Below are 22,873 nucleotides of genomic sequence, written 5' to 3' on the forward strand. Positions count from 1 at the left end.
CAATGCTGCTAGCCCCTAACGCGGTGTGCCCCTTGCTGCAACAACACAGGCGCACGTACAGAAGATCCTGACAGGTCGTCTGTCCACTGCGGTCTTGGGATAGCGATATACAAGCAGACAGATGTCTCCGTAATTAATTGATCTCGACCGGAATAGAAACAATCGATGCCACGTGCCCCATCACCAGATCGGGACGTCAGGCCGGTGGATCGCTGTCAATTTAATCTCCAGGTCTCATCAAATAGAAATGGGACTTCGGGGGCATCCGTGCCGTGTATAGCAGCAGCCTGAGGCCATTCCATCACCAAGTAATCCTATGAATATATCGACATTGCTCATGTAATCCTCGTCTTCATGGTAGTTAGTTAACTACCTTAGAACCCCCTTGCCAAACCAGCACCGATCCCGGCGGCCACCGTGTCACTGCCACCCCAGGGATAAGCCGCCACGTCGGAATTAGATTTGACGCCGCACCTTAAACATAGGGCTATGGTCTATATCAGGTAATGGTATCGGGGGTAGACAATCACTGCGTCGCTGGGAACTGAAGTGTGTACTATATTAAACTAAATTTCTAGCATCCGAAAGTACTTATATATACTTTAGGCTGGGCTGCATTACCGGTAAACCTTTTCCCTGTGACTAACTACTACCCACATTAAAAGGCATAGTATTACTGGCCTCCAACAATGCCACTTTCGAGAATAGAGAGATGAATGTTGAAAAGCACCATGAAATATCGCAGAACATGTTTTGAAGTCAATTTGGCCTTTTTTTGACCTGACTTCTGTTTTCCCATACCACCGCATTTTTAACCCCACTTCCTGAAACAGGATTTCCTGGAACTGGATATAAAAGACAGAAATAGATACAGCCCCAAGATACAGCACCCGTGGTGGTACTCTGTTACTTGGAAAGAGGCACCCGAAGAAGAGCTGCCCACATTAACAAAAACGAATGCATGATCACTTACAGGCAAATCCAAATCGAACCCCAACCGACTATATCCTCCCGCCTCCCCACACCCCAACCAATAACACCACCAAACACCAAACAAGCATCCTCCATCCACACACCCCACCAATGACCAAATCCCAAACCCCAAACCCATTGACCGCATCGTCAGCAATGAACTAGTTTCCTCTTTGAGCCCAGCTAAGCGGCACAACTCCGACAGCCGACATGCATGAGCTGGCATGAGCTGACGTCCGACGGTAGTGCGGCGATCTTACAAATCAAGATGACGGTCTTGTTTAGAAATCAGATACTTCTCTCTCACTAGGATGTGGACAGTGGAAGCGTGGAGCGGCTGAATCAGGTAGGTAAGCCCGATGGGCGTGTGGGATTCGAGGTATATAATTGTCGGAGTGTCCTGGTTGTTGTCTCTATTTCTGAATTGGTATTGTCGTCAATAGTAACTACTACTGCTATTACTCCTACTCCTACTGATATCACCACGGTGGCTATAACCACAACCACAACCACCAAGATGACCACCTCCACCCCCATCCCCCAATCCACCCGCCAATGGATCCTCAACTCCAAGCCAGCCAGCACGCCCATTCTGACCTCCGGTCCCTCGCCGGACTCACCCCCACCAACCTTCAAACCTACCACCACCCCCCTCCCTGCCTTAACGGCCACCCAAACCCTCCTCAAAACCCTCTACATATCCAACGACCCCGCCCAGCGGGGCCAGATGTCCGCCCTGATCGACCCTGCCCGTCTCTACGTGCCGCCGATGGACCTGCACGCGCCCGTGCGCACCTACACCATCTCCCAGGTGCTCTCATCTGGGGACCCCGCCGCCCTGGCGCCCGGAACCATCGTCCTGGCCGGGGGAAGTTGGAGCGAGTATAGCATCGCCGAGATCGCGGATTGCGAGGTGTTGGATACGGAGGCCTTGCCCGGCGTCGGACTGACCCATTTTATGGGCAGTTTTGGGTATCCCGGGTTGACGGCGTTGTATGGGTTGAGGGAGGTGGCCAAGTTGAAGCAGGGAGAGAGTTTGGTGGTTAGTGGGGCGGCGGGGGCGGTTGGGGGGATGGTGGTGCAGATTGCGAAGAAGGTGTTGGGGGCTGGGAGGGTGAGTTCTTGTTTTGCTTTCTTTTGCGGTGCTGGGGAGTTGGGGAGAAGGGCTGTGGCTAATGGTTGTGCGTGTAGGTCATTGGGATTGCCGGGACGGAGGACAAATGTCGCTGGGTGGAGAAGCTCGGGGCGGATGTGTGTTTGAATTATAAGAAGGAGGGATTCCAGGACGAGCTGTGGAAGGAGACGGAGGGGTTCGTGGATGTCTATTTTGGTATGTGGTCCTGGTGTGAGGCTGTTGCCGTTGCTGCTTGGCTGGGGCAAGATGAACCAATAGGCTGACAGTGGCAGACAACGTGGGCGGCGAGATCCTCGATCTGATGCTCCTGCGGGTCAAGAGGTATGGTCGCATAGCTGCTTGGTATGTCCTCCCTTCTTTGATCGTCCGTGACGGCATGGAAACTCATGAATGCAGCGGCACGATTGCCAACTACAACAAAGATGATGATCCCGTGGCATTGAAGAACTTTTATGTACGTCCTTTCTATTATGCTGTTGAACAGAGCTGACCCCCCACCCAGCAAGTCATCATCAACCGGATAAATGTCCTGGGCTTCATCATCTTCGACTATAATGACCACATCAAGGAGGCCCGTGAAGAGCTGATCCAGGCATACAAAGACGGCAAGCTGATCGTGGATGATGCCACGGAGACCGTGGTCGAGGCGACCTTTGAGGAAATTCCCCACGTCTGGATGAAGCTATTCGATGGGTCGAACACCGGTAAATTGACGACGAAGTTGGTCGGTTGAATCTGGTAGCGTGGGATGTGACATGGTTTCAACCGCAATTGACAAACATAGAAAGGAATGATGCAGAGACTTTTGTAAGCAAAGGAAAAGAAAGACTGGATATATTCTTTGTTCATGTATGCAGCAGGGTCGTAGTGAAGGTAGGCGCCGTATGCGAATGTGCATTATGACAAAGACACCGTTCGATTCAAGATTGTCGCGAATCGGGGTTGAGGGTATCAGTTGAAATGCTTTCCCCAAGTCTGAACCCCTAGAGTATTCCCTAGACCAAGATGAACTCTTCCAACGGCTGCTGTCCCAGCCAGGTGCAGAAAGGACTCCGCTCCTCTCCCTCCTCCGTGACCAGCCCATCAAGGTAAACCTTGCAGACCAATTTATACTGTGCTCGGTTGTCCTCGCTCTCATCCGGGACCCGTCGCAGTACAAGTGGCCATATCACGTCCCCAGGAACGACAAGAAGATCTTCTTCTTCGATGCGCACCGGGCTCATCCCAAAAGAACAGAAAGGAGATTTTTGAGTCAGAAAAACAGTCTGATTGCTCATGAAGTGAAGAGTGATCGCGAGTAGATCTCCGAGAGGCACGTCCTCCTTCTCAAAAGCTAGGCTTTCCTTGTAACTATCGAGAAAATCAGCAATATCGTGGACTGTTTTATTGACTTTTTGCCGATCAAGCATTCCGAGTATATTTCGATGATAAACACATGCATCAAAGAATCGTGTTCGCGAGACACTCCGATCGCAAAATGCTCTCCAGGACTCGTCGGTCATCTTGAATATTTTATGTATCTGATCTAGCATCCCGCGCATCTTCTGATCAAATCGGAATAGAGACTTGCAGGCTCCGACGGCGCGAGCGCGGAGATGTAGTTGTTGATCGGGAGACACCCGAATCTCGCACTCTGCTGGGGACGCCTTCAAAGATCCGTCTCTGTCTATCAGAGAGAATGTCCTGTGGACTTCTGAGGCCGAGCGGGATTTGCTATAGTCTGGTACCCATGACGGAAGTGCTCGATTCGACAGCGTATCTTCGCGTGATGGATAATACATAAACAGGCATCTAACCGACTCATGGGCAATGATATACCCGGTCGTTTCGAGAATGACATGCGCAAGAGGCTTCTTGTAGTCGGGTGGGTACATCTGTTGGATAGAAGGGACGAGCCCGTAAAGAGCGTAGATTTTGTCGAGCGGGTTGCCACACTGACGATCGGAAGTTTTCATAAGCAGGTGCGCCAGCCGCGGGCTTTCTAGACTTTCTCTTGATAAAATGTCCCAGCAGTCTTGCATGCTGTCTTTCAGGGCATCTTCATCGAAGTTCCTCTTGATTAGAAGGAGATCGGAAGAAGAGTCACTCGTTATGGTTCTTAGTAGTGCATCCTTCAGGGCGTGCATGAGTCGTTGCTTTTCTTCATCTGCGATTATCGAGCATCGAAAGGAGAGGAACCCACAGATGCAAGTTGGCTCCTGCTTAGGCAGGTGGTACTCTTGGAACGTCCACATCCGACCCCAATATGGCATACGAGGAATTTGAGTATGGCCCAGAAACGCGTCGGCCTCGGCATTGTACTTCAGCTGCCTCGCCCGCTCAGAGAACAGGCTCCTTATATCCAATAACCACCAAAACAGGGTCCTCTTGTTGATCTTTCTCTGGATGTATCTCTCTGTCCACGTCACAGCCCGTGTGACCTCCAGGCTTGGCTCTCCCCCAAGGACGGAGATAACTCGATTGGCCTCTGTGTAGATCAAGCCCATTAAAGGCACCTGACTATTCTTCTCTTTTAGGTCATTTTGATTGATGCAAATATAATCGATCCACATCACTCGTTGCCGATAGGAGTGCCGCAGTAGATGCAGTGCTTCCTTCAGGTTCGGTGTCACACGAAAGGTGGTTCCATCAACAGTGATGGGCTCGGTTGCATCGTCAACGCCCCAAACGTAGGAGAGCGCCTCGAAATTGGGGGCCCTCTTGAGTGAGACAGTCTGTAAACATCCCTGTATAGGGCATCCCATTTTCCAATCTGGGGAAATTGTGAAAAGTCGGATTTCTTGTTCCTCAGGCTTAAGTGGGTGGTACTGGAGGTCCATGATGGCCTTATCAGAAGGGATTGAATATGAGATACTTGACAAGCGATCGTATTCTCAGGGGGATGGCCGAGGACCGTCAAGAATGTCCGAAGGATGAAGAGTCTCTACCCAAGACGTGTCTTCTGTTACACGTCACACTGGCGTGGCCAGAAGTGGTTAGGTTGCTTCTATGACATGCAATCGGGCGGCGGGGAGAGTCCTGTAAGCATGGAGTAAATTGTCCAATACGGATGCTCCAGTAGCACTGCCAACAGAGCTTCATGGAACATTGCTGGCTCTCCAATGTCTGACCGACTCATAAAACATTGTGCGTCCTCAACGACGCCGGCGTTTGATATAATTAGGGCCCCGGGCTGAAGGAGAGCCAAAGTATGTTGGCCGCTTGACCCCTAGGCAGAACTCCGCCATCGATCCAATTCAGCCAGATCCTTCCACTGCGCCTGGAGCTCCCGAACCATCCATGCTGTACGCCATCCAATCACCTTCTCCACTCGATGCAGGAAGTTTAATGAACCTTGTTGTTCGGACGGGTGTCGCAAACAATATCCATCTAATTATGTCAGATCAACGGCCATGCAGGATGGGAGAGAAATGTTCTGGATAACTTACATCGGTGTAATAAATGGCAACCCATGAAGTATGCATTTTCGACCGTTTCGTTTGACATGGAAAGGCCGATCACGTGAACCAGGTGCGATGATATTGTTTTCTATGCGGTCGGTTAGTACGCGAAACTGGTAATCAGAGATAATGATCGGACCTCTTCTATCCGCTTATGCCTAGCTAATTCGTAGTCACTCAATGTAGACCAGTGGTTGTTCGCCGATGTAAGAAGGATCTGCGCGGTATGGTAGTATTGGAGACCAACGACTGCAGCTGTTAGCACGACAAAAGAAAATAATGACGGAAAATCACATACCCGCCGGTGGCGACATCATCCATAGCTCGGGAAACGGCCTATTCTCTGTCGGCTTTGGATCCTTATATTGAAGTGGCTGCCAGCTGATCGGCCTACCACGGTGCCACTGATGCACACTATCGGATAGATCCTGCCAATCGCCCTCATCTACAGCACTGCAGTGTGATCTCCAACAGAGCTGAATGATCCTTGCACAAAGAAAGATAATGACGTTTGCATAGGAAGCATCGTCCCGGCGTGCGAAGACCGTAGAGCGCTCGTAGTTCCCCAAGTCCAGTTGCATTGGCTGATACTGGACCATTGATGCGTAGATAGCCTGGCGAAGGAACTGCCAGCTGACTGCTTCGGCCAGACCGCCTGACGAGGCGGACTTGGACATTGTATTAAGGAGTCGATTCGACCCGACCCAGTGACACTTCTCGTCCGTTGCACATTCGAGCTCTTCGTAAATGCGGAGGATGACCACGGTTATGAGGAGGTTGTCGCCGTAGGTATCATCTGGTAGCGCAAGGGCCGCAATTAACAATTCCAAGCATTGGCCGTGGTACTCCGAAGCTTCCAAGTCACTGGCGTCAGCCATAATAGCATCATGTCGGGCTGCGAGAGAGAGGACTGCCTTCAAGACCATAGGAACTTGAAGGGCCCGGCGGGGGATCTCCGTGGTGAAATGGGAACGAAGATCGCATATGTCGGCCTTGTGAAACGAGACTGTTAGCTATGCAAGGTTTCACCACGACAGGGTACTTACCCATGGCGCAATCTTTTGTACGAATAGTCGTAATAGAAGGGCCTCACGAGAGGTCATGGGCAGCGCGCTGCTTGGACGGGGACTTAGTGAGCTCAGCGGTGGGCTCGATTCCGCCCAAGCGCTGACAGATCCTAAAGGAGACACGCCACTTATAAAAGAAGGGGATAAGACCGAAGGAGATGGGGCAACTGCGTGACCGCCAGGAACAACGGTCCCCACGGGGACGTCACGGGTCTCCTGGAGAGGTCGGATGTTTTCATCATGGGAATGGAAAAGTCCAGAAAAGGGCAAGTGTGGGAGCGGCGAGCATTCGCCTGGAATATATTGCGAGGTCTCCCCGAAAGAGTGTTGCTGCTTATCCTGCGTATCTGGTTGGGCGTCGGTGGCGTCCGCTTCCGAATCATCGGACTGTTCCTGCACAAACGTTACTGTTGATCATCATTAGCTCTGGCAAGCCCAATCACACATCTTAAGGGACCAAGTGTCATCACGTACAACATTGGGGGAATTCCACCCATGTCTGCCGAGGATCCCAAGCTAGTTCGAACTTGGACGCAATGCCGTTACTTTTGTGGTACACATGGTCAACGGCCTTGAACCGGAAAGGCGGATCCAACCGACAGGCCCTTCCCAGACGGGTACAGGAATTGCAGGCAGAGGCCCCCGTGCGAGTGGTGCACCGGATATGACGAAGTCGACAGCGCTCACAGCCCTTTCCGATTCTCATGGCAGGCTGTGGGGCGGAGGGCCCTGAGCGTTCAGCGCTGCGGGGACTAGACAGGAAGTGGACAGGGACATCGGCGGTTTGGCGAGATTCCTCCAGCTGAGTGAATGGGGAGGGTGGCTTGATGTGACTGTAAGATGGCACGACTGGGGAGGAAAGAAAGATGGAGGAAGGACTGGCGAGTGGCTGCGAGGTGAAATGGCAGCTCGCCGGCTATTGATCGGCCCCCGACGCGGGGAAGGCCCTCACTTCCCCGCCGGGACTACTAGCGCGCCTTCCCCGCATTGTGCACGGTGCATGGTGCTGATTCAGTGGGTTGTGCTGTGCACCGTGCCTCAGTCTTGTCATGCCTCAGGCCTGTTCATAATGAGGCTGGCTTTGAAAATCCGAAATCCCTAAAAGACAGATCCGGAGAAAAGGTCCAATCCAAAGTTCCACTGGTTCTCTATGCCACTGTCAAGCAAGGTGCTCAAGCTGAGCCCGGAATCCAATCCTTCCGCGAAACCCTCGATCACAGGACGTCCAGCATCAACCTCATGGTTGTACAAACTGGGCGCAGCGAAGGACGGATCCAGTATCTGATCCAGAGTCCGGGTTAGTTTGGCCTTTATCTGATTGCAGTACCCGAAGTTGCAGTTCCCAGGCCGTGAGACCCAGCTCAGACAGGACACAAACAGGGTAAGCTCGCGTATGACCTCCGCTCTTGGAAATGGTAGAGTGGTCGGTATCGATAGGGAAGTGGAACGATGGAGCAACTCCATGGAGAGAAGCTGTGCGCTGGGGAGACCATATGGTAGGAACTAAAGTCTGTTAGTTCGAACCATAAGGGGATTGCGGATATAGCACACAATACTGGAAAGGTCATTTCTGACCTCCCTCAATCGTTCACGCTCCTTCGTTGATTACAAGTATCGTGGACAGGATATTCTTGGCCACAAGACAAAGCGCTTGGGACTTCCCTCCTGGCATTCCCTGGGCCGTGAATCGATGAAGCAGAAACGTTGAGTGGAGGTAGTCGAGGTAGACAGAAAGAAGTACAAGTGTGTCGTTGCACCGGTGGGGTCCACTCCACATGTCTGGTGAATACTTGACTTGGTTGGGACAAGCTTCCCATATGGATCTCAGCCGGTGCAGAAGACCACTGGAAGTACGTAAGTTTGAGGATTATCTCAGGAATCTGTCATTGATCATACTCTGCTCGTCCCACGGCGTCACTACCTGTGACACCCAAATGAAGCTCCAGTATCTCCTCCCTGACCGTCGCAAGAAGAAAACGAAGGCGAAACAGAGTGGTAGGGCGCCATCTTATGTCAGTGTTCCATCCGTTTGAGTCGATCAATTGAAGGTTTGACTCGTATTGTCGAGGGTCAATACCATAGTCGAGGTCTAATGGTGGCTCCAATACGCAATAATACCGATTCATCAAGGGGGGTCGGCCGAGAGTGGTGGCGATGGCCTTATCCATAGCGTAGACTCCGGTGAAACATAACCGGCGCCACTGGTGGATGAATCCAGGATGCTTTCCTGCAGGTGCATTGTTTTAGTGGATTCCTGTAGCGTAGATGCAAGAGGAGACCTCCCCAAGGGCTGAATATAACCGATGACCTATTGGCAAGTCAGATGAGCTCTCAGCTGATACGCATATGATTGCATACTCGAGTCGCCAAATCTCTGAGATGCAAGCACCATCTGGTAGTATTTCCAACAGACCAGCAACTCATTTACCGCCGGAAGCGCATTGCTAATCGTTGATAGCTTTTCTGTGACTTCTAGTATCTGGGCAAGAAGTTCATCTTTAGTCCGCTTTTGAGAATCAACCTGCAAGACAACATGGGAAGGCATATACATCAAGGCCAGGGTAGATATGGTGAGTACGATGGAAATTGTCTCCCACCTGAGATTCTTGCCGCTGATCAGTTGAGAAATATCATCCGCTTTCATGTCATCGTTTACCGGAATGGGATGGTATGAATTTTCAAATATGTGCACAACTGTACGTAGACGTGAAGCCTCCTCCACAGACGCATAGTCGCCAAGGATCTCCCAAAGGCAATCTAGTGCAGGAAGCATAAGCACCCCTGGGATGATAGGCGTTCGTCCGATGTCATATGTATACTTGACAAGATTGCCGAGAAGGGGTGCTTCGGAAACCAAAAATGCAACAGCTTGTAACCCCAGGTCTAGTTGCCTTGGCTCAATGGTATGGGCCGTGAAAGAAGGGTCTGCTGTGCCCGAGTCACCCTCCCTCAGAAGGGAACGGTAACTGGTTGGTCCGAGAAAGCCTGCATTTTCTAATGGTAGAGTACTGACGACTACCGGCTGGGTTTGCAACAAGGTCCGGTCTGAAGATTGAGGAGACATCACACTATGGAATACATAAGCTCATCTGTGGGGCTCAAGTCTACGTAGGGCATCCTGTCACTCACGATGCTGGCGATCCTGTTGTGCTGGATTTCCTTGTTTGTTTCCTAGATTTGGCCGAGTAATCGGCGCGGGCCTTCTCCGAATAGCCGGCACTGCCCCGAAGGGGTCGAAACTTCCTGGTCATTGGGGCAGGATCATAGAAGCACATGGTATTCTTGTCCACGCAGCGACCGCATCTGGGCAGTGCGTGGTCGCATTTGGATTTCAGCTTCCGGCAAGCCTCGCACGACTGGGGCCTGCCATTCCGACGAAGCAGGTGGGGGGAAGAGGAATCCATGCAGACGGTAATGCTGATCGATCGATGTCGAGCTAGCAGTATGGATATGGCGAGTGCGAGTACGCCGTGGATGCTCTGAAGTAGAGAGAGACGACGATGCTCGGGAGTAACTCCGTCCGGGGATGAAGGACAAAACGACGGAGTAAAGAGGAAGGCAACCGGCGCGCCGGACCAGAATCTCCCGATCGGGCAGGGATTGGCGTCCCGATGCGGTAGATTCAGTCCGTTCGGGCATCGCTTACTCCTTCGGCTTCACTTCCCACGCGACATATATGGAGCTGAGGTTTTCGGTCTTCTCATGGCTGATTCGGGCTCCCGGCACGAGGTTGAGCCCGTCAGCCCCACACATCCGAGCGATGCTGCTTCGAGGTATAAGTATACTATATTTCCACCCTTCCTCCTTCTTAGTAGTTACTGACTCCGTCCTGTTGTTTCGAGGCGAGTAGCCTGCTATGGACGATCCTACGCAGACATCTCGTGAACCAAGGCTCTCGGTCCAGACAGAGTCGATCGATAACCTCAACGGTCATCCTACGCAGAATCCAAACCATGGCATCCTACCACCTCACACCTGGCAATCGCCTCTCCCCGACAACCAGCCTCTACAGTCATCTCGACTCACCAAGAGTGAAAACGGCGACTATATATCATCAGTAGAGACCCTCAACAATACAACCACAGCCAAAGAGAAAGATCTCGAGGCAGGGAATCGCAATCCCGGGGACGGGAACTCCAAGCCGCACCCCAAGATTGTACGCACTGTACACCGTACATTCCCCTGAGCGGTTGCTGATAAAACCAGGTTACCTGGGAGGGGTCCGATGACCCCGAGAACCCCAAGAACTGGAAGTTGAGCAAGAAATGGATGGCCGCAGTTACGGTATCTTACTTCACCTTCATATCACCCGTATCATCGTCGATGATTGCTCCGGCTCTCAGCACCATTGCGAAAGACTTCCATGTGGATAATGAGATCGAGTCCCAGCTCATGATGTCGGTGTTTATCCTTGCTTACGCCATCGGGCCACTGTTCGTGGGCCCGCTTTCGGAGATTTATGGCAGGGTACCGACGCTTCAATTGGCGAATTTGGTGTATCTTGTCTTCAACATCGCGTGTGGAGTGTGTCATTCCAAGGGGCAGATGATTGCGTTTAGATTCCTGTCAGGATTGGGAGGAAGTGCACCTTTGGCGGTATGTGATGGACTGTTGCTTGGCCTTCGCGTTCCATAAAAGCTAACGTTGCTTGTATCTCTAGATAGGTGGAGGGGTCATAGGTGACTGTTTCAAGCCGGAAGAACGTGGAAAGGCGATCGCCATCTACAGCCTTGCTCCGCTACTCGGACCCACCGTTGCCCCTATCGCAGGAGGCTTCATAACAGAGAACATATCATGGAGGTGGATCTTCTATGTCACATCGATTGCAGATGCCATCATTCAATTATTCGGCTTGGTGTCTCTGCGCGAGACTTACGCTCCTGTGCTCCTAGAGCGAAAGGCTCGGAAGCTTCATAAGGATAATGGTGACCCCGAATACCAAACCGAGGCCAAAAGATCCAACAACCAGACCACCTTCCAATTCCTCTGTGTCTCTCTTGTCCGCCCCTTCAAGCTCCTCACCACACAACCCATCATCCAATTCCTCGCTCTCTACATGGCCTTCATCTACGGCCTGATGTATCTCGTGATATCCACCTTCCCCGATCTGTGGACTAGTGCCTCCTACTACGATGAAAGCCTCGGGATCGGCTGTCTGAACTACATCGCCCTGGGAGTGGGATTCTGGACTGGATCGCAATTCAGCGCGATATTCAACGACCGGATGTACCGCCGACTGAAGAAGCAGAACCACGACGCAGGGAAGCCCGAGTTCCGACTCCCTCTTCTCATGCTCGCAGCCCTGATCACACCCATCGGGCTGTTTATCTATGGCTGGACTGCACAGACGCGGACCTTCTGGATTGGCCCCGACATCGGGGCATGTCTGTTTTCGATGGGTATAATCGTGGTGTTTCAATGCACGCAGACTTATATCGTTGATGCTTATACAAAATACGCAGCCAGCGCGTTGGCTGCTGTTGCTTGTTTGCGATCGCTTGCGGGCTTTGGGTTCCCTCTTTTCGCTCCGGATATGTACGATGCTCTGCACTATGGCTGGGGGAATAGCCTGTTGGCTTTCGTGTCGATTGGGATTGGGATCCCGGCTCCGTTCTTTCTGTGGAAGCATGGGGAGAGTCTTCGGAAGAAGAGCACTTATGCTGCTGGCTAGTTGGTTAAATTCTGTGGCGGGGATATTAGAAGTATCCATATTGTATTGACCTACATGAATAGATAGATAGCGAGAGAGACTGTAATTTAACTTCAATACCCTGTATAGTTATAGGTAGACCCTGCTACCCAAATCGAAAGAGACGGTCAACCCCCTCCACAAAAACAAGGAGCAATGCGGGAAAGTCAGCCGAGACTGCTAATCTGACAGCTCCCAAGTCCCCCATTCCCTATCCCCCCAACCCACAAACCATGGACTTCGACCCCCCTCGCCGCAAAGCAAGCGGACTTCCTCTTCCAATTCTAGATCCAGAAACTCCTCCGCAACTCCCCGGAAGAACTAGCAGCCAAGCTCGCAGCACGGCACTGTATCTTGCGCAGCATACAGCGATTCCGGTTCCGAAGGTGCACGGGTCGGGGAGTTGTGCGCTGGGTCCGTATATTGTGCTGAAGTTTATTGAAGGGCGGTGTTTGAGTGGGTGGTTGAGGGATCCATCGCAGGATACAATGTCGTTGAACCCAAGTTGTCGCGATGAGTGTCTTGAGGAGAGCGTATTGGATCATGGCGGATATTCTGCTCGAGCTTTCAAAACCGACATTCCCGTTCATCGGAGCCATTAAGCACGAACGGCTTGATGGGTGGATTGTCCATAAACGACCGCTCTCGTTTAACATGAACAGACTTGCTCAGTTCTATAACATCCCCCTTTGAAGTCTTTGCGAAATATTGCGTCGGCAATGCAGCAGATTACTTCGACGAATTGGCTTGTCAGCATCTCTACCACTTGGAGCACCAGCGCAATGATGCAGTGGTAGATGAAATCGACTGTCGCAAAAAATACATCGCGCGGTGTCTGTTTCGCAAGATATCGCGAGAGATATCCCGCGGATATTGCGACGGGCCGTTTTGGCTTTACTGCGACGACCTTCGACTTGAAAGTGTTCTTGTTGAGGAGTCAAGCCTGGCTGTTACGGGGTGATTGATTGGGAGTTCACCTATGCTGCGCCGGTGGAGTTGACATATGCTGCGCCGTGGTGGCTTCTCCTAGAGCGTCCGGAAGACTGGGAGGATGATCTTAGTGAATATTTGGAGCGGTTTATGCCGAGATTTCAGACTTTTCTTGAGGTTTTTCGCGGTTGTGAGACGAGGAAAATAGAAGAGGGCTCTTTATTGGAATCCCAGCGGTTGTCTATTGTCATGGAGAAGTCGCTGGAGACGGGCATGTTTTTGGATTTGCCTTGCCTCGAGACATAGTTCTATGTTTGATGAGATTTATTGGAAGTCTCTTGATCAGAAGTTCTTTGGACCGTTGACAACTATCGAGGATCGGCTTGGTTTGTTGAGTGCGGCGGAGCAGGAGGGCATTTGAACTATTGTGGAGAGGAAGATGCAGCAGGCGACTGAGGAAGTCGTAGATTCTCGGTATAGTGTTGATGAGCTACTTGAGATGTAAACATTATCCGTGTTGGATGAGAAAACTTAGTATTAGAATACTTTACGTGAAAATGGCAAACGAACGATATTCATCTGGAACGTTTGAGACCATGATACTTCGCCTGGAGCATTTTTTTCAACTGGACGTCTCCACTGTGCGAAGAACCTGGAACAAGTGAACAGACTGCGGCCTCAAATCAATTATTCTTTTATTTTGTCATTATAATGGCATGTGCAACACATTAACCACAGGTATCGCTGATTACATATTCCTCATATGTTAAGAAGCATCCAGTTCGTAACGTATCGTCCTGGTCGCGGGCAACTCCTGGGCCACATTTTCAGGCAAAGGGCCGCCGTCCATCTCGGGGTAATTATAGGCACCGCCGCCTGGGGCAAGTTCCGCAACACTAGCAGCCTGTTGATCGAGCTCGGCAGAGGGGAACTTGCCTTTGCTATCCGTGGTGTTGTCGGTGACAGGCTTCTGCTCCTCAGCCACGGGCTGCGCTGGTTGCTTTTTCATTTTCCGCCAGATAAAGAACGCAGCAGCCGCAATCAGGGCCACGCCGGCAACCGACCCGACCACGATACCTGCAATATCGCCGCCGGAGAGCGAGCTGCTTCCACTGCCACTTCCACTGCTGCTTCCGCTAGTGCTCCCACTGGTACTGGTTCCATTGGTAGTAGTCTTGTTCCCGGCAGTCCGGTCCAGTCGCAGATTGGCCGTGAAGAGACTCAGGGCGCTCATGGAAGTGAAGAAGCTTGGGTTCAGGTCGTAGACAGGATCGGTCCAATCGGAACCACAGACGGTACTGTTGGCGGTGCCGCTGCATTGCTTAGCTGCGGCTTTGGCGGTGGTTTCGAGGAGGGGCACGATGGTGTCCACGGTCTCGGGTATGAGGCGTGCTACCGAGACGAGGCAGGTTATAAAGAGCCCACGGAAGCTGTATTCGGTGTTGTCGTCGATGTAATATCCGCCTACTTCGGCTGAGTTGCCCAGGATCCATCCACCTTCGACCATGACGCGCTTTTTGAAAAAGAGTTCGATGCTCTTGTTCAGGAGGCCTTCTGCTCGAGTCTTCCATTCTTTGATGCCGGTCTAGATGCGAGAGCGATTAGGTGGAGTGGCCTGCCGTGTTTTGTGGGTGCGAACTTACTACTTCGTACATGTACGCTGCTCCGCTCATGTAGAGCCCGTATTGGTATGTCCATAGCATTTGATTCGGCCCTGCCGTACAGTTCTGGCCATTGGTACTGTTCATCGTCACGAAATTCATAGTCCAGTCGGTTTCGTTCACCAGCTGATTGGTCACACTCCAGTCCCATACAGTGGCGGCACTGGTCGAATAGGTGCCCTGGTCGTTTCCGTGGGTCAGATAGGCTAACCGGGAAGACAGTTGGAAGTATTCTCCATTGCTGAAGGCGTCTTTGAATGAAGTATTTTGTTGGGAAAATATAAGACCACCACTGCAAGTCTGCGCAAACGCCCAAAGACTCTGCATCGTGCCTGCTGCGTTTCCTGCCAGGACTTCCCATTGCGTGGATGTGTTTCCAGGAAACCCGAACTCGGCTGCTGTCACTGCAGCCAATGCCCAGGCTGCATGGTTTATGTTGCTGTCGCCATTACCGTCATCGACCCAGGATGTGCTGAGCTCCGTGTCAATCTTGCTGTAGAGGCGAGTCCGGATCATGTCGTTGTAAGTATCGTTTCCGGTTGCGTTCCAGAAGGGGATTAAAATGGAATAGAGCCATGCTTCCAGGACGGATGCGTTAAAGGCTTGATCGTCGTCGCCGTATACGGGGTTGACGGCTCCGCTGATGGTGGAATTGCAGAATAAATTGACAGCCGTCGTAGTGGCGGCATCTTTGAGGGATTCTGGATTTAGATCAAAGACATCTCTGTTAGCTCATTCATGCGCCTCATCCCCAGTCAGGGTCCCTTACGGGTACTGTTGACATCCAACTGTAGTGCCGACGCCGAGGCAGAAAACACGGCTAGCAGAGCTGTCAGAATTCCACTCCATGTCAGGAAATTCATCGTCACCAAGCTATGGAGCATGTTGACAGGAGATGGATGGCTAGGCTAGTAGGAAGAAAACAAAGAACCAAACCACCACGACCCATGATGTGGGCATAACTGGCGGCTTATGAACTGAGCCGGTTAATTTCAGCTAGCTGGAACGGTTTTGGTTGATTTCCAAGTGAAAGAGATGCAATCCAACCCGGGGGGCAGTGACGGGACACTATACCGTCCCACGATGGTTAGTCGGTCCACAATGATCCTGTCCAACAGTTCCTTACTTTCTTAGGACCCAGTCCTCCCCTTCTGTATGGCCAGCTCGTCTGAATGGATGTTGAACTTGGTTTAGCCCGACGGGGATCGGACAGGGATCGTGGACAAAGGCTCGGCTCAAGCGATCGTTACATCGGCCGATCGACGGCCAGGCTGTGCTACTTGAAGTGACCTCGAAATATAGGGCTGGCCGGTCCGGCCCTCCAGCACCCATCCATGGTCGATCAGTCACATTCAGCCAACGAATGCGCCCGCATTCAATCAGGCATTCGTGGATCTTGATCCTACACGTAGGATGCGCCATGAAAAAACCCATGGAAAAAGCCAAATGAGACAAAAAAGATTCCGTCGCGGTGCCTGCGGTGGAAGCTGCCTAGTCTGCGCTAGAGAAGAAACTAGCAACGTGACTTGCCAGCCTCATTTCACACCCCTGCTGGAGCCCCCCACAAGGGGATTGCGGCCGGGGTTCTAAGCGCGATTAGTGGTGACTTGGACCGGAACCAGGCCTTAATCCCGGTCTAGCCTTGCACCACAGTGGTGTTGTTGGCCCACCCACACTCCGGCGTGCGCTGTCCGGCGTAACTCTGGAGGTGACCATGGAAAGCATGGTGGTGGTGATGCGTGGCCCTAGTGGTGGTGGGAATATTGAGTAACTAGACTTCGTAGCCCAGAGTCGGCGAGAAAGCCAATCATTGTGAATTGCAGCCTGAGGACTGTCTTCTTGGCTTGCCTCTGACAATATCCGTTGACAGCGACTTTGCAGGCACGTCACAATGCACCGCCGACAGCGGTGGCTGTGCTTATGTCCGAGCGATGAGATCGGTGTGCGGATGTCGGGGGGAAGGAGAGGGAAGGAGAGAAGGAGAAGGAGAAGAAGGGGAAGAAGGGAAAGCCGCTGGAGGGCGAGGAAGCTTATCACCTGACCGGCGCCGTCAGCACGCCTGCAACTCCCCCTCGTCGCTTCTCTCTCTCCTCCCTCTGACATGCTTCTACCTTTGTCTCTTCTTCTCCTGCGAGATGAGCCCCGCGACCATCGTCCCCCCCCGGTTGCCGTCCGCCCGGGCCCTCCTCCGGAGAAATGTCGATCTCCCATCCTGTCTCCGATGCCAGACGGCGGGGCACAATAGAGCACATCCTTAACGAATTGCGCGCGCACACGAGGCGAGAAGCCGATGAGTATCATAGCTTCATCTGTCGACAGGACCTCGTCAAGGTCTGGTCGAACACGGCCTCAATTCACACCCTCCTCCAACCAGACATCCTCTCCCCCGAAGACGTGGATCGAATCCAGCGCGACTTTATCGCGATCCTGTCCATCCTTGTCACTATCGATGCAACCGCCTGTCTTGCCCAGTTCCGCAGAACATTTCTCGATGGTGAGATAGGAGATCGAGATCTCCCCTTCACGAAGGAGAGAATTCAAAGTTTCTTCTCAGAGGCGCCGGCATCAGCCTTATTGTTTCATAACAATCAGTGGAAGTTCTGTCCGGTAAAGATACGGTCCAGTCGACACCATCCGCTGCAGGAGGTGCCCTACCAGTGTCGACTCCCGTTTCAATCCACCCCGAGAAAACTGGGCTCCGGGGGCTTTGGGGTGGTAAATCTCGTGGAGGTAGCTCCGCGCTATCTGAAGCTAAACGAAGGGGCCGATTTCCCATACCCCTACAAGGTCGCCTGCAAGAGGTTTCAACGCGTTCAAAAGCTTGCCGACTTCACCCAGGAGATCAAAAACCTGAACCGCCTAAAAGATGCTCTAACAGAGCAAAAGCATATATTGCAACATCTAGCCGCGATCCATCATGGGCCATACCATTACATTCTGTTTCCATACGCTGAGAACGGCGATCTCTACCAGTTCCTCCTAGACGGCAATGGTGCCTACGACCCCCGCGACAAGTTTCCACACCTCCCAGAAGAAGGAGATTCACTCATATTCAAGCCACTGTTATATCAATGCTGGGCACTGGCGTCAGCTCTCAGGTGGTTGCATGGCAGTATCCAAGTCGGAACGGACACCTTTCTGTTTGCACATATGGACATCAAACCGGAGAATATCCTGATCATGAAAGATGAATCCTCTGTGGTCGGAAAGTGGGTAATCTCTGACTTTGGTGTCTCTGTTCAAAAGCCCGCCCTTGAAATGTCGCATCTATCTCCAGAAAAGACAATAGAAACCGAGCCAATCCGCCCCAGAGGAACGTACCTGCCCCCCGAAGCTATACGTCGAGGGACCGTGGCGGCCAGAGGCCAGACTGTCGGCCGTAAAGGGGATATCTGGTCTTACGGATGTGTCTTCAGTGAAATTCTTGCCTGGGCAATCGGAAGGGGATCAGGTGTGGAGGAATTTTCCAATTCACGAATCAGAGAAAATAGCAGTGACAACTTTTGGGAACAGGGCAAATCTGGCAGTTTGACACCAGAGCCAAATCGGCCCAGGCTACGAGAATCAGTGGTCAAGTGGCTTAACTCCCTTCCCAGTCCCTCGTCCGCAATTGTGGTAAGGGTCTGGGCAGAATCTATCCAACAAATCCTAGATGCCAATGTGGCTTCCAGGCCAAGTGCAGAGAGACTTGAGAGCCTTGTCAAGACGGTATATAATTCCTGTGATGTGCCTACTGACGACGACCGGAGCATCTCGAGGTCTCTGATAGAACTCCCACGCCCCGGTGATTCGTCATCGGACGACTCATTTGCATCTCCGCCAGGCTCACCTGATGACCTTTCTGTTTCGGAAGGAGGCCCCCAAAATCCCGTCACTAGTCATTTCGACACTGGATTTAGAATTCAACACAACGATATGTACAGAATATTGCATTACAATAAAAAGGACAATATGGCGACATGTTTGTCGCGGACCATGTGGCAAGGCCGCGTACCAACAGCATTTATATCACAGGACAATATCACAATCATCGAACTTGACCTCTATCCTGGAAGCTTTGTCGTGTCGAAAATAGTTCCGCTCCGTGGAGAGTGGAAGGAATATGGAGCTGTTATCGAGGGCAGGTATCTTGCGGCTTGGGGGGTTAGTAAGAGGGATGGCAAGAACATGGTAAGCCACAATGACCATGTCTATATACGGGCGTGTCTGATAATATGAAGCTCTATATCGGAGATTTCACCACAAATCTTGACGCGATGCCTCTAGTCGACGTAAGGTTTGTAACCTCGGTGGCCGTATCTCCGCAGGGATTGTTTGCCCTTGTCCAAGACCAATATGTTGTCCTAGTCCGAGGCACGCCTGTGCAGGGGTATTCTATGCATCGCCGTTTGTGCGGCTCCCCCGGCTTGGATCAGACATTTACGCAAGCGGTATTCAATGATGGTGGCGATTTGTTGTTCACGTGGGCCAGGTGCAGCAAGCAGGAGTCTCTATATGTGTGGAGGGTGACGGATGAGATGCAGGACCAACCAGATTTTGTCGTGCACTATTCTCTGGTAGGCCGTGTCGGATAACCTATGCCGCATGTGTGACTGACGAGCCGAAAGCAGCAGCACAATTCTAGGCATACTGAAGTGATACCGTACAGTTCCAGACCAGGCTGTTTACTTGCGGCTGTTGGTCTACAAGCGTACCTCGCCCTTTCTCTGAACCATGAGGGCACAGAGCTTCCCCGCATTTGGCGCTCTGACCAGCGACTGGATATAGTTAGAGGCTGTATGGTCGGCGACAGCCAGCTTCTGGGGATAGCCGACCGACGTCATTTTGGAACTGGACATTTGCATCTGAAAATGTACTCGATCGCCCAGGAAAATGACATGGGCATAATTTCATCAGGGGAAAAGCTGTGCAAGCTCCCCAGGGAATGCAAGTCTTCGACTGCACTGCGAGCGTATCTGAGGAATGGAACCATGACGGCAGTTGTATGCAGCAAGGGGAGGCTTATCATTATTGACGTGAACGATATCTAATTGGCATTCTTCAAGCGGCGCATCCACAATGCGAAGTTCAAATCTGCAGAATAGGCCATGCCAGGCAGAAAGTACAAGACTAGGTTCTCACTTCACCGGTTGTTTCGGTTTCGACCTTTGTTGCCTCCGGTCGCTCAAACAACCGAAAAGGCTTCCTCTTCCACCACGAATCAAACCACATAATCAGCACATACACCACTCCGGTGGCCAGGGTCAGAGGTAACCATGTGGCGAGGAAAACCCAGAAATCCTTGGCAATTACAATCTCTCGCGCTTCGTCATCAAAGTTGAAGAAATTCATCCCATATATGCTGACCACGAATGAGCCAGGGAGGTAGACCGCTGATACAAATGTGATGATCTTGACCGCAGCGCTATCATCCACCGTGTCCTGTTGCAGATTCTTGAGGTGACTAGTAAGGTCGCGCAATTCCTCATTTACCCTTGCTGTTTCCAATTGGGTGTGGAGCGACAGTGTATAGCCAGCCTGCTCACGTTAGGGTTCGTATCCTTTCCTTGGCAGGTATTGGACGCTTGATGTAACGCTAGAGCACTTACCAGATCGATCGCATTCCTGATCCTTGGGACTAACTCCGCACAGCTGTCGATGTTGCCGCGCAGTGTAGGTTCGAGATGGTCATAGCCCCGAAGCCCTTGCTGCAAGGGGTCGACACATTCCCTACCTCGAAGAGCGGAGACACCGGTATTTAAGCCTTTTACCAGCTCCAGGTTCCCGCGACAGCAGATCTGGGCCCGTAGGGCTGAGTCACTGAGGTTTCGGAGGGCAGAAATCATGTCGTAGCTTTCTTGCGAGGATAACTCTTTCGGAAGCGTCACCAAAGCCCTGTTGTTCTAAAATTTAGCGCTGGTGTTAGCCACTCAGAAACGAAGGTTCAAAGCCCGATGCATCGACTAGGCAAGGTCTGAAGTACATATTTGTCAAATTGATCCCCCAAGTGCCGAAGATACCACCGCCAGTTATAGAGAAAGGAGGATAGGACGAGCGAATGTAGAGCTTCCGGGAAATCTCGGGCGCGTTCTTGGTCTAGGCCGGGATCAGAGCTCAGCCGAGAGAGAGCGGCCATCCGGTCTTGGATTCTCGTGTCCAGGATACTGGCTTCATTTGGTTGAAGGATTATGAACAGGTCGTGTCCCTTCTGCCCTGCTTGGGGATAACGACGGTGATGATACACTCCGGTGTGGCGCCACGACCAGGGCATTATTTTTCGGGGCCTTTCTTCGACGTAGTTGACCTGATACGAGATATCTAACTCGGTTGGCACTGGTCCTGTTGATTCAGACACAGGAATGGACAATAGAACGACTCACAGGCATCACTCTCTCGGGTGTCGACACAGATGTGGCTGCTCCCTGCTTCCGAGACATGCACATTCCTTCCGAAGGAGAGGAGAACTTGAATGAAGGCCGGATGGACAGCATACTGCCGTAGTAGGATGGCCAGCAACGGGGGGGAGATCTTGAGGGGAGCGATGGAGTCCGAGGAATAGATTGATCTGGTACTCACCGGCCATGGATTAGCAAGAACCATCCCGCGGGGATCTGACTGGGGGAGGGGAGCATACATCACCCTGACATCTAGACCATCTGGGACTGCGGGCTCAGAGTCCAGCGCGGCCTCCAGGGTCTCGGGAGTATGATAGAGAGTGGATGTGACGTCCCCTTCACTCAATCCACGATGCACATCCGTGACCCGGACAAGGATCTCATTCCGGGAGGTCAGGACGCGACTAGTGCGGGTTGTGAGCAGTCTCTCCAGATTGGCTGTGTTGATGAGGGCTGGGTCGTGGTGGTTGGCCACGTCGTGGAGATAAGGGCGCCATATCTCAGCCATGGTCTGTTCAGGTCGGGGTCTTGCTTAGATTCGGTTACTCTGCCCGATAGTAGGGCATTCGTTGCTATATATTCGGACAAGGGTGGATTGATAGCCGCTGCAGGCAGAGTTCTCCGCTTATGCTCATGATGAAAACTCTGCCTTGGCTAATCGGTGTTTTCCGGGCGTTGTGAGGCTGAGACACTACTTGTGAGCACATATATCCGGACTACGGAGGACGCCGGGGACACAGCCCATCCCAACTACTAGGATTCCTGGCCTATCGAACACTAGGCTAATGCATGTCATCGGCCATCATAATCTTCCATCCAGCCGCAATGCTTCCATCATCCCGCGGCTTGCGCTGCCCTCCTTCGATCGTTCAACTCAATGACCATGTCACTATGTACATTCAAGGATCAGCTGAGGCATCAGGGAGCCAGATGGTGTAACCCACTCCAGTTCCTCCTGTGGCGAAGGTCAGGTTAGCCACAGCGTCTTTTCATTACCCTCGAGTAAGCAGCCTGACTCACATCACTTATTCTTATGTTCGTCCACACAACCCATCGCTCACGACGGAACTGTGACAGTTCTTGGTGATTAGCTCATGGGGCTTAGTTCTGACGTCGCCCGAATCTGAGAGGCAAACTCACTGTTACTCGAGCCTTAATCTGCTCGCCAAAGCGCTCGCTCAGATAGTCCATGATCTCTGATGAGAGCTCAATATAGGCTGATGCATCGGGGGAGAGTTCGTGTGGATATGGCAATGAGTCCTTCATCAGGGCCTGTGGGCGAGACTTTCCTTTAGTTTGGGAATTTTCCTATCCCCTACTGAGGGGGACTATATACGTTCCTCATCGAGGGTCCGATAGCTCACCGACTTATCTCGTGCATAATGGGAGAGGCATCGGAGCCCCGTGAAGTCACCAGGGCACGAGGCTTGAAAAAGCAATGCAGAGGCCTCTGCTTCCTGCCAGCCACTAACGCAAGCCTCCGTGCTGGTTCTTATCGACAGCCAATTACCCCCAACCATGCTCTGACACATTTGCGGCTGAAGCAATCTGCCCAAAGGGCTCTCTCTTTCCCAGTGTTGAAGTGGTCGTCCATGGCAGCGTTGC

The 22,873-nt window shown here is 52.0% G+C and overlaps 9 protein-coding genes across 9 annotated transcripts; 4 read left to right on the forward strand and 5 right to left on the reverse strand.

The window, feature by feature from the left end:
- Window positions 1–1,240: 1,240 nt before the first annotated feature.
- On the forward strand, window positions 1,241–3,286 carry BO70DRAFT_382813 (MDR family NADP-dependent oxidoreductase; the record flags this gene model as incomplete). Its single annotated transcript, XM_025545554.1, has 7 exons — window positions 1,241–1,246; window positions 1,283–1,322; window positions 1,416–2,086; window positions 2,164–2,302; window positions 2,374–2,449; window positions 2,504–2,561; window positions 2,610–3,286. 7 exons carry the CDS (start codon window positions 1,241–1,243, stop codon window positions 2,838–2,840), a joined length of 1,221 nt encoding a protein of 406 aa, XP_025395286.1. The 3' UTR covers window positions 2,841–3,286.
- A 287-nt stretch (window positions 3,287–3,573) lies between these two features.
- BO70DRAFT_272771 (HET domain-containing protein) lies at window positions 3,574–4,926 on the reverse strand (the record flags this gene model as incomplete). Its single annotated transcript, XM_025538969.1, has 1 exon — window positions 3,574–4,926. A coding segment is annotated over one exon (1,353 nt), but the record flags the coding sequence as incomplete, so codon positions are not given.
- Window positions 4,927–5,225: 299 nt separating this feature from the next.
- Window positions 5,226–7,593, reverse strand: BO70DRAFT_345048 (Zn(II)2Cys6 transcription factor domain-containing protein). Its single transcript, XM_025541483.1, has 6 exons — window positions 7,089–7,593; window positions 6,594–7,021; window positions 5,846–6,539; window positions 5,687–5,796; window positions 5,536–5,635; window positions 5,226–5,476 (listed from the first exon to the last, which is right to left on the reverse strand). Exons 1-6 carry the CDS (start codon window positions 7,318–7,320, stop codon window positions 5,316–5,318), a joined length of 1,725 nt encoding a protein of 574 aa, XP_025395288.1. The 5' UTR covers window positions 7,321–7,593; the 3' UTR covers window positions 5,226–5,315.
- A 119-nt stretch (window positions 7,594–7,712) lies between these two features.
- Window positions 7,713–9,865, reverse strand: BO70DRAFT_400397 (fungal specific transcription factor domain-containing protein; the record flags this gene model as incomplete). The annotated part of the gene is made up of 5 exons (XM_025546921.1): window positions 7,713–8,117; window positions 8,224–8,458; window positions 8,511–8,841; window positions 8,973–9,682; window positions 9,744–9,865. The coding sequence occupies 5 exons, from the start codon at window positions 9,863–9,865 to the stop codon at window positions 7,713–7,715; spliced, it is 1,803 nt and encodes a 600-aa protein (XP_025395289.1).
- A 478-nt stretch (window positions 9,866–10,343) lies between these two features.
- Window positions 10,344–12,382, forward strand: BO70DRAFT_345051 (MFS transporter). The gene is made up of 4 exons (XM_025541484.1): window positions 10,344–10,391; window positions 10,455–10,770; window positions 10,821–11,210; window positions 11,275–12,382. Exons 2-4 carry the CDS (start codon window positions 10,471–10,473, stop codon window positions 12,283–12,285), a joined length of 1,701 nt encoding a protein of 566 aa, XP_025395290.1. The 5' UTR covers window positions 10,344–10,391; window positions 10,455–10,470; the 3' UTR covers window positions 12,286–12,382.
- A 184-nt stretch (window positions 12,383–12,566) lies between these two features.
- Window positions 12,567–13,363, forward strand: BO70DRAFT_432810 (uncharacterized protein). The gene is made up of 2 exons (XM_025548353.1): window positions 12,567–12,923; window positions 12,976–13,363. Exons 1-2 carry the CDS (start codon window positions 12,817–12,819, stop codon window positions 13,262–13,264), a joined length of 396 nt encoding a protein of 131 aa, XP_025395291.1. The 5' UTR covers window positions 12,567–12,816; the 3' UTR covers window positions 13,265–13,363.
- Window positions 13,364–13,815: 452 nt separating this feature from the next.
- On the reverse strand, window positions 13,816–16,082 carry BO70DRAFT_366148 (glycoside hydrolase family 76 protein). Its single transcript, XM_025544260.1, has 4 exons — window positions 16,021–16,082; window positions 15,664–15,962; window positions 14,877–15,595; window positions 13,816–14,818 (listed from the first exon to the last, which is right to left on the reverse strand). The coding sequence occupies exons 2-4, from the start codon at window positions 15,755–15,757 to the stop codon at window positions 14,000–14,002; spliced, it is 1,632 nt and encodes a 543-aa protein (XP_025395292.1). The 5' UTR covers window positions 15,758–15,962; window positions 16,021–16,082; the 3' UTR covers window positions 13,816–13,999.
- A 934-nt stretch (window positions 16,083–17,016) lies between these two features.
- BO70DRAFT_323376 (protein kinase family protein) lies at window positions 17,017–20,406 on the forward strand. The gene is made up of 3 exons (XM_025540587.1): window positions 17,017–19,064; window positions 19,115–19,450; window positions 19,502–20,406. The coding sequence occupies exons 1-3, from the start codon at window positions 17,091–17,093 to the stop codon at window positions 19,922–19,924; spliced, it is 2,733 nt and encodes a 910-aa protein (XP_025395293.1). The 5' UTR covers window positions 17,017–17,090; the 3' UTR covers window positions 19,925–20,406.
- On the reverse strand, window positions 19,921–21,891 carry BO70DRAFT_432813 (uncharacterized protein). The gene is made up of 5 exons (XM_025548354.1): window positions 21,508–21,891; window positions 21,254–21,438; window positions 20,857–21,191; window positions 20,483–20,776; window positions 19,921–20,411 (listed from the first exon to the last, which is right to left on the reverse strand). The coding sequence occupies exons 1-5, from the start codon at window positions 21,774–21,776 to the stop codon at window positions 20,004–20,006; spliced, it is 1,491 nt and encodes a 496-aa protein (XP_025395294.1). The 5' UTR covers window positions 21,777–21,891; the 3' UTR covers window positions 19,921–20,003.
- Window positions 21,892–22,873: the final 982 nt, after the last annotated feature.

This window comes from Aspergillus heteromorphus (assembly GCF_003184545.1).
Source record: "Aspergillus heteromorphus CBS 117.55 chromosome Unknown BO70scaffold_36, whole genome shotgun sequence".
Lineage (NCBI taxonomy): Eukaryota > Fungi > Ascomycota > Eurotiomycetes > Eurotiales > Aspergillaceae > Aspergillus > Aspergillus heteromorphus.

What these genes read in the sequence shown, in the direction of transcription:
- BO70DRAFT_432813 (XM_025548354.1), bottom strand. Translation starts at nt 21,776, where the DNA reads ATGGCTGAGATATGGCGCCCTTATCTCCACGACGTGGCCAACCACCAC. An exon ending in GGTCTAGATGTCAGGGTGAT is followed by an intron (nt 21,439 to 21,507) that starts GTATGCTCCCCT and finishes GGTGAGTACCAG; the next exon opens with ATCAATCTATTCCTCGGACT. An exon ending in TCAGGAATGCGATCGATCTG is followed by an intron (nt 20,412 to 20,482) that starts GTAAGTGCTCTA and finishes TAACGTGAGCAG; the next exon opens with GCTGGCTATACACTGTCGCT.
- BO70DRAFT_366148 (XM_025544260.1), bottom strand. Translation starts at nt 15,757, where the DNA reads ATGAATTTCCTGACATGGAGTGGAATTCTGACAGCTCTGCTAGCCGTG. An exon ending in GTTGGATGTCAACAGTACCC is followed by an intron (nt 15,596 to 15,663) that starts GTAAGGGACCCT and finishes ATCTAAATCCAG; the next exon opens with AATCCCTCAAAGATGCCGCC. An exon ending in CAGCGTACATGTACGAAGTA is followed by an intron (nt 14,819 to 14,876) that starts GTAAGTTCGCAC and finishes TCTCGCATCTAG; the next exon opens with ACCGGCATCAAAGAATGGAA.
- BO70DRAFT_345048 (XM_025541483.1), bottom strand. Translation starts at nt 7,320, where the DNA reads ATGAGAATCGGAAAGGGCTGTGAGCGCTGTCGACTTCGTCATATCCGG. An exon ending in GGTGGAATTCCCCCAATGTT is followed by an intron (nt 7,022 to 7,088) that starts GTACGTGATGAC and finishes GATGATCAACAG; the next exon opens with TAACGTTTGTGCAGGAACAG. An exon ending in TTGCCATTTATTACACCGAT is followed by an intron (nt 5,477 to 5,535) that starts GTAAGTTATCCA and finishes TGACATAATTAG; the next exon opens with ATGGATATTGTTTGCGACAC.
- BO70DRAFT_345051 (XM_025541484.1), top strand. Translation starts at nt 10,471, where the DNA reads ATGGACGATCCTACGCAGACATCTCGTGAACCAAGGCTCTCGGTCCAG. An exon ending in CCAAGCCGCACCCCAAGATT is followed by an intron (nt 10,771 to 10,820) that starts GTACGCACTGTA and finishes TGATAAAACCAG; the next exon opens with GTTACCTGGGAGGGGTCCGA. An exon ending in GAGGAAGTGCACCTTTGGCG is followed by an intron (nt 11,211 to 11,274) that starts GTATGTGATGGA and finishes TTGTATCTCTAG; the next exon opens with ATAGGTGGAGGGGTCATAGG.
- BO70DRAFT_323376 (XM_025540587.1), top strand. Translation starts at nt 17,091, where the DNA reads ATGTCGATCTCCCATCCTGTCTCCGATGCCAGACGGCGGGGCACAATA. An exon ending in AGAGGGATGGCAAGAACATG is followed by an intron (nt 19,065 to 19,114) that starts GTAAGCCACAAT and finishes GATAATATGAAG; the next exon opens with CTCTATATCGGAGATTTCAC. An exon ending in TTGTCGTGCACTATTCTCTG is followed by an intron (nt 19,451 to 19,501) that starts GTAGGCCGTGTC and finishes ACGAGCCGAAAG; the next exon opens with CAGCAGCACAATTCTAGGCA.
- BO70DRAFT_432810 (XM_025548353.1), top strand. Translation starts at nt 12,817, where the DNA reads ATGAGTGTCTTGAGGAGAGCGTATTGGATCATGGCGGATATTCTGCTC. An exon ending in AAGCACGAACGGCTTGATGG is followed by an intron (nt 12,924 to 12,975) that starts GTGGATTGTCCA and finishes AGACTTGCTCAG; the next exon opens with TTCTATAACATCCCCCTTTG.